The sequence below is a fragment of the Myxocyprinus asiaticus genome, chromosome 29, assembly GCF_019703515.2.
Source record: "Myxocyprinus asiaticus isolate MX2 ecotype Aquarium Trade chromosome 29, UBuf_Myxa_2, whole genome shotgun sequence".
Lineage (NCBI taxonomy): Eukaryota > Metazoa > Chordata > Actinopteri > Cypriniformes > Catostomidae > Myxocyprinus > Myxocyprinus asiaticus.
In genome coordinates, this window is record NC_059372.1 from 28,313,500 (window position 1) to 28,329,856 (window position 16,357).

At 37.8% G+C, this 16,357-nt stretch overlaps 1 protein-coding gene across 1 annotated transcript; it reads left to right on the forward strand.

The window, feature by feature from the left end:
* Nucleotides 1-1,755: 1,755 nt before the first annotated feature.
* On the forward strand, nt 1,756-14,977 carry pm20d1.2 (peptidase M20 domain containing 1, tandem duplicate 2). Its single transcript, XM_051662644.1, has 13 exons — nt 1,756-2,688; nt 2,927-3,013; nt 7,310-7,545; nt 7,638-7,724; nt 8,325-8,458; nt 8,562-8,681; nt 8,844-8,919; nt 9,071-9,132; nt 11,114-11,192; nt 11,291-11,362; nt 11,604-11,769; nt 11,891-11,990; nt 12,101-14,977. The coding sequence occupies exons 1-13, from the start codon at nt 2,469-2,471 to the stop codon at nt 12,228-12,230; spliced, it is 1,569 nt and encodes a 522-aa protein (XP_051518604.1). The 5' UTR covers nt 1,756-2,468; the 3' UTR covers nt 12,231-14,977.
* The last annotated feature ends 1,380 nt before the right edge of the window (nt 14,978-16,357 follow it).

The window sequence follows — 16,357 nt, forward strand, 5'->3', positions numbered from 1 at the left end:
TTTTAACGTTTTTTTTTTAATTTGTTTTTTTTTTTTTTTATTTAACAATCAGATATGCTGTTTACTTGCTATTTTATTTAAGCTTAATGTTTTAGTGTTGCTTTACATGATGTTAATTCCTTGGCAAGTCACAGTACATGCAGCTGCTATTGAAGACGGTCCCTGCAGGGCATTTTGCGAATGAAGGACCTCAGGTCAACTGAGTCTGCATACATCCTTTCGGGCTTGCCAACACAGAACTCTGCTTTTGTGGTTTCCTATTGCAGGTCTTAACAGAATGTCTTAAGTACAAATAAGAGGAACATGCAGGTTATTACATCATGTAATATTTCGCATTGGTAGTTTGGTGTCATTGTTTGTTGTATTTTTGACTTTGATATGCCACAATGTCAGTGATTAAAAATCATAAGTTAAAATATGAGATGTACTAGTATTCACTTGTTTATCGAGCTGGCTGAAGAGAGGGTTGTCGCCGGGCCCACAGAACTATCCTTCAAGGTCATTAAAATTGATATAACAGATAAGGACTCGGGATAAGGCAAGTTGTTTTGAGTGCCTACTGACACAACCTTTATGTAGTTTATAACCTCTGTTATGTATTTTACCTTGTCTCATAGCCCTCCTGGGTGTCAAATTCCACTCAATAATTTCTCTTGGTTGCAGATTGAAATTTCTGACCTTCAATCCATTAAGGTGATTCTGAAATCATTAGACTACAATGTTACGGCAGATTCAACGGACTGTATGCAGTACTGCGGTTTCACTTTGTACTGTTTTTTTTATTTTTTATTATTACATGAGTTTGAATGTTAACCTGAGTCTTTGGTTGACCTTATATGGAGTCAGCATCTCAGGTAGAATTCAAACCCCAACCAGTCAGTCATTCATTTACTTTCCTGTTGCTTGTTACCTGTCTCTAGTTGCCTGCAATGAATCTTATAAAACATGTCATCTATGCCTGGGCTCAAGAAGAGAATCTTGTTATTAAATGGTCGTGTTACTGGCCAGAGCTCTTTCCTAACTTGAAGGTAGAAAAGCGCAGTGGGAAGGATGACTATCCAGTGGAATCCAGTGAAAATAAATGAAACAGTCAATGAACTAAATAGTCTTATCTAGGAAAACATCTAATGATCCACAGTTTATTTTCATAAAGCTTGTGCTAATTTGTAAACATTTACAAAGAACTGAGATTCATTTATATTAATGTATTAATTTGCTGTATTTTATTTGTATTTTTTATTTTATTTATTTATACATATTTTTTTTTTTGTCGTGTGTTTGGTTATTTATACATACTCCTTTTTCATGGGGGCAATTTACCCCCAGTTTACTGAAATTTTAGTTATATATACACAATAGTTATCAAACTTTCACACTGAATACTTTCTGTAATTATACCATTTGTTATGTCAAAGCACACTATGACATAATTTTTTCTTTTCCCCAATTTGGAATGCCCAATTCCCAATGTGCTTTTAAGTGCTTGTGGTTGTGTAGTGATTTGCCTCAGTCCGGGTGGCGGAGGACAAATCCCAGTTGCCTCTGCATCTGAGACCGTCAACCCGTGCATCTTATCACATGGCTTGTTGAGCACGTTGCCACGGAGACATAGCGCGTGTGGAGGCTTCACGCCATCCACCGCGGCATCCGTGCTTAACTCACCACGCACCCCACCGAGAACAAACCACATTATAGCAACCACGAGGAGGTTACCCCATGTGACTCTACCCTCCCTAGCAACCGGGCCAATTTGGTTGCTTAGGAGACCTGGCTGGCTGGCTGCTAGTTTGAATGCCCTGGGATTCAAACTAGCGAATTCCAGGGGTGGTAGCCAGTGTATTTTACCACTGAGCTACCCAGGCCACAATGACAATACTTTAAAAGTATAGTTTACCCAACATTTTGCCATTGCAGTCTCTGGGCACGATCATGATTTCAAGCTCGATTACACTTCCTAATGATTGACGCACGGGCAGAGCACTAGATGGCGCTATAGGAAGTGTAATCAAGCTTGAAATCATGATCGCCAAGAAGACTGCTGTCAAGATGTACAGTGAAAAAGGAGTTACATTTTGGCCTGTTCTCACCCAAAACCAACTGGATCGCTTCAAAAGACATTGATTAAACCACTGGAGTCTGATGGATTATTTTTATGTTGCCTTTATTTCCTTTTTGGAGCTTCAAAGGCCTGATCACCATTCACTTGCATTGTATGGACCTACAGAGCTGGAATATTCTTCTAAAAATCTTCGTTTGTGCTCAGCAGAAGAAAGAAAGTCATGCACATCTGGGATGGCATGAGGGTGAGTAAATGATGAGAGAATTTTCGTGTGTGGGTGAACTATCCTCAGTATGTGCTCAGTTCTATTCCGAACCAGCAGAAGGCGCTCATGCTGCATCATCGGCGGGGATATTAGATAAACATGGACTCTGATCATGAAATTAGTGTTATTCTTACTTCCTGAAACATGACAGGCCACAGCACAAGATGGAAAATATTTATGTTTTTGAAAGTACTGCTGCTAAGTGTTGTATTTCTGATAACAGTTTTGTTTCTTGTTGCCGCCGTGAGGACATTTACATATGATGCGAACGCAGGGCTTCAGCTTGGAAAATGGGAAAATACAACCACCATTTCTCTTCATATAAGTCCACAACAGAGAAAGAATCTGCTGGCAAATTTCAAAGGTAAAAAGCGAAGTAGAAACACCGATGAGTCGGTCATTGTGCACACAAACTCCAAATGCTTACACCTAGTTTACAGACGGAACACTTCACATCACGTGAATGGGTTTATCATGCGGCCAGTTACATACAGTCAACAGATATGTCTCGAGCTCTGCATGTTGGTGATAATTGCTAATGTACATGTTCTTGATACAGTATTTTGGTTGCTTCTCATGCCTTCTTTTAATTTCATTCATAGCGGCAATTCAGATTCCCACGGTGTCATTTACCGAGACAAATCTGAACACGAGCGCCTTACGTGAATTTGACCTGCTGCTGAGGAGAGGTGAGAGATCCAGTACTTTTCCCAAGCATGGGAATACTTTTTGCCAGGGTCCAATATATATATATATATATATTTGTTTGTTTTTGCAAAACCTGCCAATGTCCAGTGAAGTTTACCTGTCATAAATAATTCTTACTCATCATAAAACTGCGTTTTGCATAATTTCCTTAAAAATATATTTTTGGTCGAATGACAAAGTCATTATTTTGCCATTTCCCTCATATTTAGGCAGGGGTGCCTTTAGGGTTTTTGGGCCTCCTGACAACTTTGCACTCCAGGCACCCTTTTCTTTTCGAAACCAGCACAATTTTTTTTTCTTTTATCATTAAAAATGATCATTATTAATAAATGTGAACATAATCATGATTGCACATTCAAAAAGAGACACTAAAAACAAATTTGAGTTTGAAAAGTTCATGAAAATAACTTAATGCATTTAATAGTAGTAACTATACAATTAAAAGGACATAAACATTAGAATGTTTGATCATGTCATTTTAGTGAGTGGAAATATTGGATTTTTATTTTTAAATGTTGATTTAAGTAATCTCTTGGAATATCTGAAGATAAACACCCCCACACAACACTACGCACAACACTACGTGCCAGGATGTGTGCGAGTCCCGCTGCGCTGTACAAATGGGAAGCGCTTTTGGGATAAACCCCTAAACATCTTCAGGATCATCTTTTATTATCAAGGAAGAGCAGTCCTCCAGTCTTCTAACCAGTGCAATTGGCCATTTACAACAAAATCATGCAGTTCAAGACTCAAGACTTGGGTGTTCTGCCGGGCCCCCTGTCTGTTCAGGGCCTTAGAATCGTTCTAACTTTCCCCCGTTACGGTGCCCCTGTATTTACGATATGATATGACACACATCATTATATTATTCATTCTCTCCAAACTTCTCTGTCACAAAAACATTGATATCCATCATGGTTTTGTTCCTCAAATGTTTTATTTTGTGTCGCCATATAAAGTTATGACTGAAGTTATGACAATAATACAAAAATATAGTAAAAAACCCTGTTTGTTAAACAGAAAACTTTGAGTAAATGTTAGGCATGTGACAGAACAGCAAGCCAATCACTGACCTTTAATCTGTAGAGCGCAACAGTGCCCACTAACTTTTAATCCGTCTGGGTTCCGTAAGTATTTTCGCCATTTATTTTTGGCATAGACTTTTCATAAAATCCTCCATTAAAGAGTTCTAAGCCATGAACCAAACCCACCAGCTCCAAGGTGAATCACAACATTATAATCTTTGATTTGAAGCAAAAAAGTATTTGAAAATCGGACAAAAAGACAAAAGTACAAGACTGTGTACTTAACGTCTTTCACGAGGGCACGAACTACAATCCCGTGAAGCGTTGCAAATGACATAAATAAAAACAATGGAAATATATAAAACTATTGATTTTAGGTTGTTTTAGGTACATTTATTACAAAATATTCTGATATCTATAAATATATAGTTTAAAGGTGAAGGGAGACAGACTCGGTTGCGTCATTCATAGTATGGTGGGCGGTCGTTCCTGAGCTTGTTTCGCGGGCTTTGTTGGCCACGGTTCTCTTGACTGGTGGATCTTTTTCTGCTGGACCATGGGTAATGTAGTTGTTTACCAGGAGTATGGAGACAATTTTTAAACATGAAATTGAAATAATGCAGACTGATGGCTTCAATGGAAACATACACTATATTGCCAAAAGTATTCGCTCATCTGCCTTTAGATGCATATGAACTTAAGTGACATCCCATTCTTAATCCATAGGGTTTAATATGACGTCGGCCCACCCTTTGCAGCTATAACAGCTTCAACTCTTTTGGGAAGGCTTTCCACAAGGTTTAGGAGTGTGTTTATGGGAATATTTGACCATTCTTCCAGAAGCGCATTTGTGAGGTCAGACACTGATGTTGGACGAGAAGGCCTGGCTCGCAGTCTTCGCTCTAATTCATCCCAAAGGTGCTCTATCGGGTTGAGGTCAGGACTCTGTGCAGGCCAGTCAAGTTCTTCCACACCAAACTCGCTCATCCATGTCTTTATGGACCTTGCTTTGTGCACTGGTACGCAGTCATGTTGGAACAGGAAGGGGCCATCCCCAAACTGTTCCCACAAAGTTGGGAGCATGGAATTGTCCAATATCTCTTGGTATGCTGAAGCATTCAGAGTTCCTTTCACTGGAACTAAGGGGCCAAGCCCAGCTCCTGAAAAACAACCCCACGCCATAATCCCCCTCCACCAAACTTCACAGTTGGCACAATGCAGTCAGACAAGTACCGTTCTCCTGGCAACCGCCAAACCCAGACTCGTCCATCAGATTGCCAGATGGAGAAGCGTGATTCGTCACTCCAGAGAACGCGTCTCCACTGCTCTAGAGTCCAGTGGCGGCGTGCTTTACACCACTGCATCCGACGCTTTGCATTGCACTTGGTGATGTATGGCTTGGATGCAGCTGCTCGGCCATGGAAACCCATTCCATGAAGCTCTCTACGCACTGTTCTTGAGCTAATCTGAACGCCACATGCACTTTGGAGGTCTGTAGCGATTGACTCTGCAGAAAGTTGGCGACCTCTGCGCACTGTGCGCCTCAGCATCCGCTGACCCCGCTCTGTCATTTTACGTGGCCTACCACTTCGTGGCTGAGTTGCTGTCATTCCCAATCGCTTCCACTTTGTTATAATACCACTGATAGTTGACTGTGGAATATTTAGTAGCGAGGAAATTTCACGACTGGACTTGTTGCACAGGTGGCATCCTATCACAGTACCACGCTGGAATTCACTGAGCTCCTGAGAGCGGCCCATTCTTTCACAAATGTTTGTAGAAGCAGTCTGCATGCCTAGGTGCTTCATTTTATACACCTGTGGCCATGGAAGTGATTGGAACACCTGAATTCAATTATTTGGATGGGTGAGCGAATACTTTTGGCAATATAGTGTATATGGTAGGTCTGTCTTTAAAAGTTTCTAAGTTATCGTTTAAAATCAGTTAGTGTATAGAAAAAATTAATGGGATTTTTACTTCCGAAACCAGACTGTTGCACTCTATGTGACCGTTAGGATCTCTTTGAAATGATTCTCTCACGTCGATTACCTCAGATTATTATTTGAAAATAGAGAGGGTGCAACTGTCAGTCTGACATTGTAATATATTATGATGACAAACTGGCATTTAATTCAGTTTTTTATGTTCTCGCCAAAGCAAATTTTTACTTGAATTTGGCTCTTGGTCAGTTTTAAAGGAGTTGCTAACCCAAAATGAAAATACGGTCATCATTTACTTATCCCCATGTTGTTTCAAAGCGATATGATTTGTTTTTCTCTGTGAAACACAAAAGGCAATATTTTGCAAAATGTCCAAGCTAGTCTTTTCCACACAACATAAGTAGACAGTGACCAGAGGCAGTCAAGCTTCAACAAGGACAAAAAAAAAAAAAGAAACTATATAAAAGCTGTATGTAGTATATACCAGTGGTTCTCGACCAGGGGCTTCAGCAAACTTCCTCAAAATGACTTAAAATTATTTTAAATGAGTTAATAAGCTATAATCTGTCATTATTGTCATTATTACAGCAGAAGTACAGTAAGGGTGACTTTCAATAGTTTGTTGGGGGTTGGGGGGGGACTTGGGGTCAAAAGGGTTTAGAACCACTGGGTTCTACGATTTCTGCACTTAAGTTCCAAGTTTAAATTTATACAATAGTTTTGTGTGACGAACAGCCTAAATGATGTTGATTGATGTCATTGACGTCAAACCTGATGATGTTATGCACCTGAGGACCAAGTTTTGAATGTGTGCCAGATTGAATGAGATTTGTGCGCTCCGGAAGGGAAGATTTTAAGGGGAATAACGATTGAAATGTTGGTCTGTTCCTCACACAAGCTATTGTAGCCTTTGTCTTCAGAAGACTTGGAATATAGTGCTGGAGTCTTATGGGTTAATTTTATGGTGCTTTTTTGTCATTTTTAAAGCTTAACAGTCACTGTCTGTCAACTTTCAAATGGAGAGAGCAGCTTGGTCATTCTACCAAACATATTTTATGTTCCATGGAAGAAAGACATCATAATGGGTTTTGAATAAGATGTGGGTGAGTAAGTAATGATCCCTTTTAGCAAAGAAGTGTCCCTTTAAACAATACGATTTCAGTACAATTCAAAGCTAATTTTTGCTTGTAGTTGACTAGTGTTAATTTGGACCCTTCCTGTTGCTAACCTATTAATTGCTCTTGCATGGCTTAAGTATGAAATGTGAAAATTCCACGAGAGGTTGTGTTATTTAAGATTTGTTTCTTTCTAGTCTTCCCAAAGGTTTTCTCATCCAGCCTGGTCAAACATGAGGTGGTGGGCAACTACAGCCATCTGTTTACAGTGTCAGGGAGTGAGCCAACCCTGGAGCCTTATATGCTGCTGGCACACATCGATGTAGTGCCAGCTGATGAGGCGGATGGGTGGGATGCTCCTCCTTTCTCTGCAAAAGAGCTCAATGGCTTCATTTATGGACGAGGGACCATTGACAATAAACAGTCTGTGATGGTATGGTGAATCAGCAGGGCAGTTCTTCTTTAAACAATAGTACATGTGTTTAGTCTTACCTATTCTAACTGTAATGATATGTGCTCTTGAAGGGGATCCTTCAGGGGTTGGAATATCTGTTGGAGAAAGGCTACACCCCTCGGCGAAGCTTCTTTATTGGTTTGGGTCACGATGAGGAGGTTGGTCTGAAGGTCTTTTCCACAACAGTGTGTCATTACCAGTATGCTAACTGTAATTATCCTGGGTCATCTGGTCAAATTATGTCATTTATCAGAGGTTTTATCGAAAGTGACTTTATGGACAGTCCCCTGGAGTACAGTGGTGATGGCTCATGGATCACCCACTGTAAAAATTTATTATTACAGAAAAAGGATGTAAAGATGCTACAGTAAAAACCTGTTTACTAGTTAACTGTAAGTGAAACAATGATATTATTTTTTAAAAGACTTCACTTGTAGATTTACTGTAATATATATATATATATATATATATATATATATATATATATATATATATATATATATATATAATATGTACTGTATAAAAATTCTAAGGAGGTAAGAATTTCCTACATTTTCGGTAAAAATTTATAGTATAATTTATTTCATAAAAAATATACTTTAATGTTAAAATACTATTACAATTCTGCATTTATGAGTAAAAAGTATGAAAAATAAACAGTCAACCTGTGCACCACAACACCACAGATGTCAGGTTCTTTTTTTTTTTTTTTTTTTTTTACTATAGTATAATTTTTTTAATATATTTCATTTTGTTAGGTGAATGGTTTACATGGTGCAGTGAATATTGTGAATCTGTTGAAGAGCCGTGGGGTGAAGCTGCAGTATGTTTTAGATGAAGGCCTAGCAGTGCTGGATGGTGTCATAAATGGTCTGGATGGACCTGCTGCTCTGTGAGACTATATTATTTTGAGTAATTCTACTAATGTAGCTATTTTATTAGTATATGTATTTTTAGTAAGTGTGTATTTTTTTTGTCTTGTGTGTATTTTGTAGAATAGGTATCAGTGAGAAGGGCCAAGCCACAGTAAAGCTGAGTGTTATTAGCACTCCGGGACATTCATCCATGCCTCCTAAAGAGAGCAGTATTGGCATCTTGGCTTCAGCAGTCAAAAGGCAAAAAGAACCTCTAAAACACTTTAATATTGTGAACATTGAAAATTTAAGTCCAATTAGATTAATTAATTAATTTATTTATTTTATAAGTTATTTTCAAAACAGTTGCATGACAGCAGTATGGAAGTATGTAATTTTATTTTTCATAATAACTTTTCCCAGGTTGGAGGAATATCCGATGCCAAGACTATTTGGTTATGGTCCTGAACGTGGCACATTTGAACATCTGGCACATAAGGTAAAAATGATTAAAAAAAAAAAAATTTAAATAACAAACAGGTTTTGAATGTCACAACCTGTATTATGTTTTACAGAGCACCCCTATAAATAATAAAGTGTTTTATGCATTTGTAATAGACTTTATGCATGTCTCTTCTTTTGTTCTATAGTTTGGCTTGCCTCTCAGATTCATCATGTCTAATCTGTGGCTCTTCTCTCCACTGCTTGGCAGGTAGTTAGCACTGATTGTCTTAACTTCCTGAGACCTGAGTGTGACTGCTGTGTGCATTTTCCATTTCCCTTTTTGATTTGTAACTAGTAGCACATAATAAACAGGTGCTACTAGTTACAAATCAAACTATTTGCTCTAAAAATATTCCTAGAGCAAATAGTTTTCCTAAGAATTGATGGCAACATATGTGGACAGCGGGACTAAGTTGTGAATTTGTAAATAATACCAAGCTATACAAAGTCTTTTTCAAGATTTTATTCATCAAATGTTTTGTTGAGTTTTGGTTATTCATGTTTTTGAGACATTACAGACATTACATCAGAAATAAGCATAAATAATTCAGATTCAAAGTAATGGACAGCATCATCCAATCACTGCCAACCATGTTAAAATAAAATTATACATGATAAACTCTGAATCTATGTACTGCCATGTCTGCCAAACATGTTGAGTGGTCCAAACATCATCTGCAGCCTGAAAATGAACTTTTGGTTGAATGCACTTAGCTGCATAGAAAGCTATAGGATGCTCCCTATTTAATGATGGACTTAACCTCCAGTGTGCTGTCTATCTGCACTGGTCTCAGAACAGTTCGAAAAGCACCTTATTTTCCTCCTAACTCCATATAAAGCCTCTGAAAGCAACATTTTTCAGCTTTTGGATGAACCCATTTATTCTCAATGTGATCATGCATAGTAAATCTAGGATTTTTAAGGAAAAAATGCACTAATGTACAGCAGCATGGCGTTTGGTGATAAGTCGCTCAAATTAAAAAAATGGCATGTCGGATGAAACTAGAGACTATTCTTTTGACTCATACAGCTTTCAGTGTAAAAACTTATTTAGCCTTCTTACCAGATGTAGTTTTGTTGGTGTTTCTCTCAAAGACAAACTCCACTTTGATCACCGCCATGTTGTTTTGTCACAAAGTTTAACCCTTTACTGACAGCCCAGAGTGTCCTGAACTGAGATCTGTTGGTTTAAATTTATTGAAATTCTGCATTGCATATAGTGAAGCCAAAATATAATGTCCACGTCAGAGTTTCTGCTCTAATAAATATTGGTGCTGGCCAACTTGTTCGGGAGTAAGTTTGCCAGACAAATTTGAAAAAAATCTGGTCATCTCATTTCGGTGTTTATTTTGCAGTGTAAATGCGATGGACTATGCATAATAATATGATACAGGCTAATTTAAGACACATTCAAGTCAACTGAACAATAAACGTTTGTTCATTATAACTGCTTTTTCATTCCCAAAAACCCCCCAAAAAACGTCCGTCATGGAATTAGCATCTAATTTAAAAAAACATTCAACAACGGGGCAAAACTAAACTAAACATTCATTTGCCACATATCTTTTCGTTTATAAAGAACTATTGAAAAAACAAATCGTTTCGTTATGTCATATAATTTCTCTTGGCTAATTACCTTTGCTAATTTCGACTATTTTCCGTCCGATTTTTCATAGCACAATAGTGCTTTGATGCCAAAGTGAAGTCAAATGTGTTCAGTGTTTCCCTACAACTTGAGATTCCCATAAGCCTGATGTCCTTCTCTCTAGAAGACAGCAACGCAAGGTATTAATGCGATTCTGAAGTGAGAAGCTTCACTGCGGACATGTAAGATGGGAATAATGCAGGCTGCTTATGTTAGTATGCGGGATAGTCACGGATTAGGACTCCAGAAGCTTCGGGAAAATTTAAACCTCAGTGGCAGTGAGGCACTGTTATCAATGCATGGCATCACACTGTACACTTGTGGTATCGATAAAAGGGGTTGCTGATGGCATCATGCTAATATTTTCACAAGATATTGTGTCGGACATTGAATTGTCGGACATTAAGATATTTTATCGGTCAAAAAACGGTAATTACGCAGAATCGCGTACACATGCGTGAGGTTAATACTCACTAAAGTAACTTATGTCATATCATGATATATCTTTATTTACATCTGTGGCCCTTTCATATTGCACTTGCAGGGTGTTGGAGAGAAAACCTGACACAAATGCTTTTGTGAGGACAACAACCGCTGTCACCATGTTTAACTCTGGTGTAAAGGTGGGATGCAGTTTTTCTGCTTGTAACTCAAAGTCATTCTGAGTTTTAGCATGAATAGAGATTACTAATTATTTCTCCCTCTCTGGCTGCTCTGACAGATTAATGTAATCCCATCATATGCTGAAGCTTTCGTCAATTTGCGTATCCACTCAGCCCAGACATTGCAGGAGGTCAGAGGTCACCCAGTAGCCACAGCAATCATGTTGACTCATTCAACCAGCTCTTAAGCTGTTCAAGCTCTTCAGATAGCACAAGTTCATAGATGAACTATTTACACCTTCTCAAACCAGTTTCAGGCGATTCACTGTCATCAAACACTATGACTATAGTGAAATTTTCAGTAACAAATGTAATTATATCCTAACTTAAAAATGTTCATTGTTTATTATACCCCCTCTTTTCCATTTCTAGGTTCTGGAGTTGATCGAGTTCACCATATCAGATGAGCGTGTGAAGGTAAAGTTGGTCAATGGATTTGACCCACTTCCCATCAGCTCCTATGATGAGCAATCGTTTGGGTTTCAGATCATAAAAAAAACGGTGCAGGGCATGTTTCCACAGGTCACTGTCGCCCCTGGTAAGTCTCTACGAAGAGCTCAAAGGGCTAAAGTGCCAATTACATAGATCATTGACTTTTGAAGAACCTGACTCTACTCTTAGTTTTGTCAGCAGTGGTACTCTATGATTTTCTCTCACAGGTATCTGTGTTGGCAACACTGACAGCCGTCATTACAAGGACCTCACTCGAGACATTTATCGCTTTGCCCCGTCATGGTTCAAACCCGGTGATCCTCAAAGGTAGAACACAGGAAAATGGCTCTCTTTGTGGAAGAGCACACCTTCTTATGTAAACAAACTGATGGAGTTAACAGTTTTTATATGTCTAATTAAGCATATTCATCCTTTAGATTCCATGGCGTGAACGAAAGGATTTCCATTCAGAACTATGAAGAGATTGTGCTGTTTTACTTTCAGCTCATCCAGAATAATGACATCAGGAAGTTGCCATTACCTCACAGTAGCCAGCATGAGTTGTAAGTGTGGTGAGGTGTTACTTACAGCGATCTCTGAAAAGACCCAGTTTTTAGACACTAAGCTGAGGAAGCTTTGCTTATACAAAAAACACAAAAGAATTACAGTCTGTAGATAATTACAAGATCTAAATGCTTTAAGGGTCTAACTTTTTAGTCATAAAGGTTCATTCTTTCAGTCCTTGGCAATATTGCTTTTAAACACACAAAAAAATACAAAGGCTTTTATATCGCCGTTTATCTTTACTGACATTATGTATCCAAACAGAACAAATCTCTTTTTCTCACCCCAACAGTTGCAGTTGGATTCATAATTCAACACTATGTATTCCTACTTGAACTCTATTATTATCTTAAATTCTAAGTAATGGCATGGTGTCATCCACAATTTGTATTTACAATGCAATACGATGATTACTTATACAACATTAATGCTACATTCGTCCACATTAATCTAGATAAATTTGAAAACACATCTTTTTCTCTACGTTTTGGCCTTCCGTACACACTAAGACAGCATTTTTGTCCAGCGAAAGTTGATTTTTCCGAAAACGCTCTCCCAAGTGGATCAATTTGAAAATGTTGTCTTTGCGTTGTAGTATGGACAAGGAAAACTGAGATATCTGAAAATGATGATGTATTTGTTGTGATGTGATGCAGTGATGTGATCCATTTAATCAAAACAATCAAGATGGCGGCCCTTGTTGTGCCTGCTTTCCACTTTGATAGCATTGTTAAAGATAAATGTTACTTTGTACAACCTTCACATTGCATACCTTCAAAGATGATGGGAAGTTTACTCGCAATTGCTGTCCTGGTGTCGTATTGATTTTTCATTCCCTATTATGGTTATGTTTAGGGATAGGAGTAAGGGTGGCCTTTAGGGATAGGGACCAATGACTCTCTACTATGGTTAGGGTTAAGGGTGGGTGTAGTAGCGGCAGGGTTCGTACAGATCCTTGAAAGTTTGGCAAATTCTTGATTTTCACAGTTAGGTTTTCAAGGTTTGAAATATGCTTGAATTTTGAATATGTTCCTTGAAAATGCTACGAACCCTGTAGTGGGCTTTAGGGATAGGGACCAGTCAAGTAGCAGGAGTAAGGATCTAGTGTTTCACGGCCACGCTTACGTTTTTTTTTTTTTTTTTTTTTTTGTATGAGCAGTAAGGGAATTTAAGTATTTTCAGACATTTCAGTGTGACAAGCTACATTTGGAAAACCTTTGAAAACTGCAGTGTGGACTGAGAGCATTTCTAAATGAATTAATGTGGATGTAGTCTTAATCTGTTGGCCGAATGACAAAATAAACATAAGTAAACAACACTGACCATGACCAAAAGATAGCCTAAAGCCCAGTAAAACACTAGACGTTCAATCAAAACATCAGTCAAAGTCCATATGTGACTGTCCGCCAACACATACACTGAACAAGCCAGCTATAGAAATGAATCAGACAGGAATGGGCATTATGATCATGAGTAAATCATTAATGAGTGATAATTAGTTGGGCATTTGTTTTTGTTTTTTGATTGCCACTGTGTTTAAAAGTGTTTTAGTGGGGACAGGCGAAAAGGGGTTCAAATGGACTTCGTAAAACTGAAAAAATTACAAATGCCAGCTACTGTAAGGTATTTTCTGAGGAAAATAATACAGGTTGAACAAACATCTTGCCAGTTTACTCTGTTTAGGTGCTCTTCAAAACATACTGTTAATATCTGACATACTAATACATTTTTGTTTGAAAATGCATTGATTTTGCTACGTTTACACCACTGTAATGGCATTTTCCTCCACTGAAAATGGAGACTTTTGAAAATGTTCTTCATAACCTCTTACTTTGGAGAACGAAAACTGAAAACAAAGTTTTCAAAGAAAACTGATAAGTGTGTACGTGGCCTTAGAGATTTGGACCGACCTTCTGAACAGAGTGATCTCAGACATAACTTGAACACTTTCTATAGTTATTATTCACAAACATTTTGCATTTGTGCAGATTTGATTGAAGTTGAACTCTGTGGTACATTTTCAAATGGATGCAGTATGTTCCAATAGAAGATTATAATTACATTATCAAAGTTGTGACTGAAGTGCTTTATTATTATTACTAAAATCTTCCAAAATAGTTAAATAATGTTGTGAAATGTTTAAAGTGTGGCTCTATAAATATTTTTGTTTTTGCCTCTGGATATAATTTTCATCACAAAGCTGAAGCTAAAAGGAGATAGGGTATTGGTTGTTGAATGTTTACTGGAGCACTATTACATGTGTACCAATGCGCTTATAACTACCAAAAATCAGTTTGTTCAAAAGATCCGACAATGCAAGAAACCAGCTTTTACATGAGACTTGAAGTCATCAGATTATTCTCTGCTTTTGGCATCACAATGTAAACAGGCATGTGTACAACACTTTTGCACATTGATGGTAAGAACTCCGGTAAAGGTGTTTACATGCAATGCAAATTCAGGATAACAGGTAAAAATCTACCTGTGTCAATCGGGTTTTGCTTAAACCATTTATGGCATTTAAGGTGTTTACATGACCACACATATTGTCAGCTTACTAAGCATAATCAGTGTATGATCGTGCATGTAAACACTCATTGTTACCTTGAATCCCTACTTTTGTTTTGCACTAAACTGATTTGTACTGAAATAATAGAAAATTACTGTAAATGATTTGCTTTGATTAATTGAACTTTCATGATGCATAATAAAGATTTTTTTTCTTAGAAACATGTTGATGGGTGTTTTCTCTCATTTTTTTAAGGGTACGGCACATTCTAACATTTTAATGTGTTTTAAATTAGATGTAGGCTTTTTTATGTGTAAAAATTAGCCATATCACAAGGCTAGCAATGCAATCCCACTCAAAATGTGAAATAAGTAATGCTGTGAAGATTAGACTTATTTATTCAGGTTAGTTTTAATCAGACAAGTTTGACTTTGCTCCCTTCCTAAAATATGTATGTAGCATAATATTATTGTAAGAAAGATCTTTGTATTATATTCTCAGCTGTCTATATGGCATTTGAAAACAGTTCAAGTATTAAAGGGATAGTTCACTCAAAAATGAAAATTCTCTCACCAATTACTCTCTTTCATGCCATCCCAGATGTGTATGACTTTCTTCTGCTGAACACACAGATTTTTAGAAGAATATTTCAACTATGTAGATCCATACAATGCAAGTAAATGGTGACCAGACCTTTCAAACTCCAAAAAAGCACTTAATGGCAGCATCCATATGACTCCAGTGGATTAATATACAGGTGCATCTCAATAAATTAGAATGTCGTGGAAAAGTTCATTTATTTCAGTAATTCATCTCAAATTGTGAAACTCGTGTATTAAATAAATTCAATGCACACAGACTGAAGTAGTTTAAGTCTTTGATTCTTTTAATTGTGATGATTTTGGCTCACATTTAACAAAAACCCACCAATTCACTATCTCAAAAAATTAGAATACATCATAAGACCAATAAAAAAAACATTTTTAGTGAATTGTTGGCCTTCTGGAAAGTATGTTCGTTTACTGTATATGTACTCAATACTTGGTAGGGGCTCCTTTTGCTTTAATTACTGCCTCAATTCGGCGTGGCATGGAGGTGATCAGTTTGTGGCACTGCTGAGGTGGTATGGAAGCCCAGGTTTCTTTGACAGTGGCCTTCAGCTCATCTGCATTTTTTGGTCTCTTGTTTCTCATTTTCCTCTTGACAATACCTCATAGATTCTCTATGGGGTTCAGGTCTGGTGAGTTTGCTGGCCAGTCAAGCACACCAACACCATGGTCATTTAACCAACTTTTGGTGCTTTTGGCAGTGTGGGCAGGTGCCAAATCCTGCTGTAAAATGAAATCAGCATCTTTAAAAAGCTGGTCAGCAGAAGGAAGCATGAAGTGCTCCAAAAGTTCTTGGTAAACGGGTGCAGTGACTTTGGTTTTCAAAAAACACAATGGACCAACACCAGCAGATGACATTGCACCCCAAATCATCACAGACTGTGGAAACTTAACAGTGGACTTCAAGCAACTTGGGCTATGAGCTTCTCCACCCTTCGTCCAGACTCTAGGACCTTGGTTTCCAAATGAAATACAAAACTTGCTCTCATCTGAAAAGAGGACTTTGGCCCACT